At 41.4% G+C, this 3155-nt stretch overlaps 2 protein-coding genes across 2 annotated transcripts; both read left to right on the forward strand.

Annotated features, from left to right (window-relative positions):
* Positions 1-522: 522 nt before the first annotated feature.
* On the forward strand, positions 523-903 carry Tsp_04975 (putative Alpha-amylase). Its single transcript, XM_003369517.1, has 2 exons — positions 523-568; positions 632-903. Exons 1-2 carry the CDS (start codon positions 523-525, stop codon positions 901-903), a joined length of 318 nt encoding a protein of 105 aa, XP_003369565.1.
* Positions 904-1117: 214 nt separating this feature from the next.
* Tsp_04976 (conserved hypothetical protein) lies at positions 1118-1587 on the forward strand. The gene is given in 3 exon segments (XM_003369518.1): positions 1118-1197; positions 1236-1319; positions 1338-1587. The coding sequence occupies 3 exon segments, from the start codon at positions 1118-1120 to the stop codon at positions 1585-1587; spliced, it is 414 nt and encodes a 137-aa protein (XP_003369566.1).
* Positions 1588-3155: the final 1568 nt, after the last annotated feature.

The raw sequence follows: 3155 nt of genomic DNA on the forward strand, positions 1-3155 counted from the left end.
ATATTTAATAAAATATTATTTACCCGTCGGCAAATCCACTGCTTATCTTCAGCATTTGTGTGTTAAGAATTGATAAACTGTGCCTTGATGTACTAAATTATAATTACTTCGTTCATTTAAAACCAAATGCAAATTGTCAGCCATGAAATAAGACAAAGCAGAGCAAAGTGAAATAGAGAAGAGATAAGTGGTAAGATGGTGAAAACGGGGTTCGTTTCTGATTATATATATATATATATATATATATATATATATATATATATATATATAATTCTGCTCCCACGGTTTGTAACCGAATTGGGATGGTAGATTGCGGGACAAATTTTCACGGTCTAATTTTACTGGTCGTTGAACTCGCTATTTCATTGGACCATCAATTCGTCGTCTTATTAGTTTTCCTTATCTAATTGCTCATTGATTCAAACTCTTCAGTTGTGATTAGCTGTAATATTCTTCATTTCATTGGTTCAAATATTCCATTTAGGATTACGTAACTTTAATAGTGGTGACGTAACATTAATAATGAAATTATTCCTTATTTGGGAATTGTTTCAATCAAGATTTATAAGTTTTATCATTCATTGAAATTTTGTTTTTCCAATATATTATTAGTGAAGTTTATACTTTTTAGTGATCAACGTTTTCTGTTCCGGACGGAACAACACCGACCTAGTCGGTGTGACCTGGCCAAGGGCTGGTGCCCAGAAGTCGCGGGTAGGCCAAGAACAATACCCGCGCATCGCCGGCCAGATCGCTATCTGGGCGTCTGGCGGCTCTGAGTCGGGGTCAGAGAGACCCCCCTGCTGCGTCTCGATCTATCGTCGTTCGCGAGACAATGGCGAGTGCGCCATAGCGGCGACGGCAGTCAGATCAAAGGGCGTGGAAATGGCCATCATGACGTGACCATTAAGGGATTAGCGCAGGATCAAGAGATCCGAAGCATGACAACATAATTGAAGACTGACAAGGCTTTAGATCGGCGCCGGAGATAGCGAGCGCTCCCGCCGCGAGCGAGCTGCCTATTGGTGGTTCGCGTTTGGGTCGACCGCGGGGCCGCCGACCCTGGCCCTATATATAGGGCTAGAAAGCGCGCCGCGCCATATACATACACATATACATGGATAGAGAGAGATACGTCTGTGTGTGTATGCGTCAGTGGTACGATAGTTGTACAAGAGGACGCGTTGGTTGCGAGAAGTCGGCTTAGAATACGTGGTTTGCAGTACTGGTTGCAGTATTGCCGTATTCCGAAGAGTCGAATTGGGAAGTGTGGACGAACCGAGTCGAAGTGCAAGGAAGGACGATCGAGCGAGAGACTCGTGCGTACCTTATTGAAGGGCATTCGACTTACCGTTAGGAACAACGGTAGCAGCTCGGGTATTCGTACACTTCGAGCGTGCAGTCGCAACGTACAGTGTTAGCGGAGTTAGGGAACCGGAAGACGTCCGCGAAGGAGATCGCCATCGACGAGAGTTTTGGACCCCGATCGCTGCCCACGCCGTGGAAGATACACCTAATCCACTCTTTATTATACAGTCCACTCACTTATCGGCCGGACAAACGAACGTCTGGTCTATTCATACCTGAACGTCAGATTACTGTCGCTAGTCTGACTCTAACATTTTCAATAATAACTTTTATTATTATTCTATATTTTATTGTACCACAGTTACGTTGTATCACATGCAAAAAACGATACAATACAAAAATAAGTTAAATAGTGATTTTGATTTTTCACTAGTCAAGAGCAGCAACAACAACAGTAAAGAACAGTCAACAACAACAACAATAAACAACATAACAGTGAACAATATTAACAAAGTGGTATCAGAGAGATTTCAAAATCACAAATTATTGTTTGTGGATTAAGATTGACGCTGAGGATTACCAGTTATACCTGACTTGCTTAAAATAAACCCGTATGTGGGAATATCTTTATCCGTACATAAACAATAGACTACTAGCACCAGCTTGCCCGCCAAAAAGGAATGGATGGTAAACAGTTGTTGATACCATTGAGGTACAATCTTGAATGTACCATCCAATGCCCAGGTTCGCCTGGTTGCCATCAGTCTAATGTTAGAACCCGTAGCCAATACCAATATATGACTCGATGCACTCTGCCACAGCAAAAAATCTTCACCGGCCATTGTTGTCCTGAATGCGTCAGGGATTTGCTGGTCCCGACAATGTTCAGGCAGTTTCAGGTATCGCTTTGACCGGTGGCTGTACATCGTGGACTTCATTCGCCGAAAAAGCGGAAAATGGCTAGATGCAGATGCCACGGCGGAAACTTCTTCATCGTAAATGGCGAGGATGGGTTTTGTTTCTTCCGCGCTTCGTTTTTTCAAAACCGCCTTTTTTTCCATTTTGTATGCTAAATGCTCATCCACTGGGCAGCTTTCGATGTGATCCTTTTGCGTGATCACATATGTCACATCCAGGTTTGTCCATATGACACCCTTGCAGCCTTCTCTGCCCTATACCAAAGTAACCTAACCCTTAATAACGAAGGACACACACTGTACATTTAGCGCATACTTTTGAGCAAACCCAATGTTTTTTCTGTTTATTGGTGTATCTCAATTTGTATGTCCTTCCTTGAAAAACAAGAGACGTACTTCCGCCACGATTTGGTACAAAACGCAGCTCAAAATATCAGCCATTGTGAAAATGATGAACAGAACAGAAAATGATTCAAATAACTCTCGAACGCAAAATACAGAACTCAAACGCAGGACCAAACAAAAATGAATTGGACGGTTTTGAATTCTATTTTTAATAGCTGTTGCAACAATTAGTTTTCATTTCTCATTTTTTCAACCATTGAACATCAAGTTGTGATATTCCTTGTGGCACTAATGCCTCTTGTTGATTCTGATAGAATAAAATTAATCACATACAAATGGCGTACAAATGCTGACATCAAAGAACGCGGTGTCCACTGCAGAGAGAATTTGAAGCAGCTTTAACTACTATTCTGCTTGGTGCTGTCCATCGCTTTCATTCCGCTTTCAAAATGTTTTACTTTTATTTATCTGAGTTCATCAGAGAAATTTCGTTTTAGCTGGCAATTATATAAGAATTATGTATAAGATGCGCTTATCCATTTGTTAGAAATTGCTCTAATACAAAGCATCGATTATGCCAAATGC

This window comes from Trichinella spiralis (assembly GCF_000181795.1).
Source record: "Trichinella spiralis strain ISS 195 chromosome Unknown Scfld1557, whole genome shotgun sequence".
NCBI classification, from domain to species: Eukaryota; Metazoa; Nematoda; class Enoplea; order Trichinellida; family Trichinellidae; genus Trichinella; species Trichinella spiralis.

What these genes read in the sequence shown, in the direction of transcription:
- Tsp_04975 (XM_003369517.1), top strand. Translation starts at nt 523, where the DNA reads ATGAAATTATTCCTTATTTGGGAATTGTTTCAATCAAGATTTATAA. An exon ending in GTTTCAATCAAGATTTATAA is followed by an intron (nt 569 to 631) that starts GTTTTATCATTC and finishes TATACTTTTTAG; the next exon opens with TGATCAACGTTTTCTGTTCC.
- Tsp_04976 (XM_003369518.1), top strand. Translation starts at nt 1,118, where the DNA reads ATGGATAGAGAGAGATACGTCTGTGTGTGTATGCGTCAGTGGTACGAT. An exon ending in GGACGCGTTGGTTGCGAGAA is followed by an intron (nt 1,198 to 1,235) that starts GTCGGCTTAGAA and finishes TACTGGTTGCAG; the next exon opens with TATTGCCGTATTCCGAAGAG.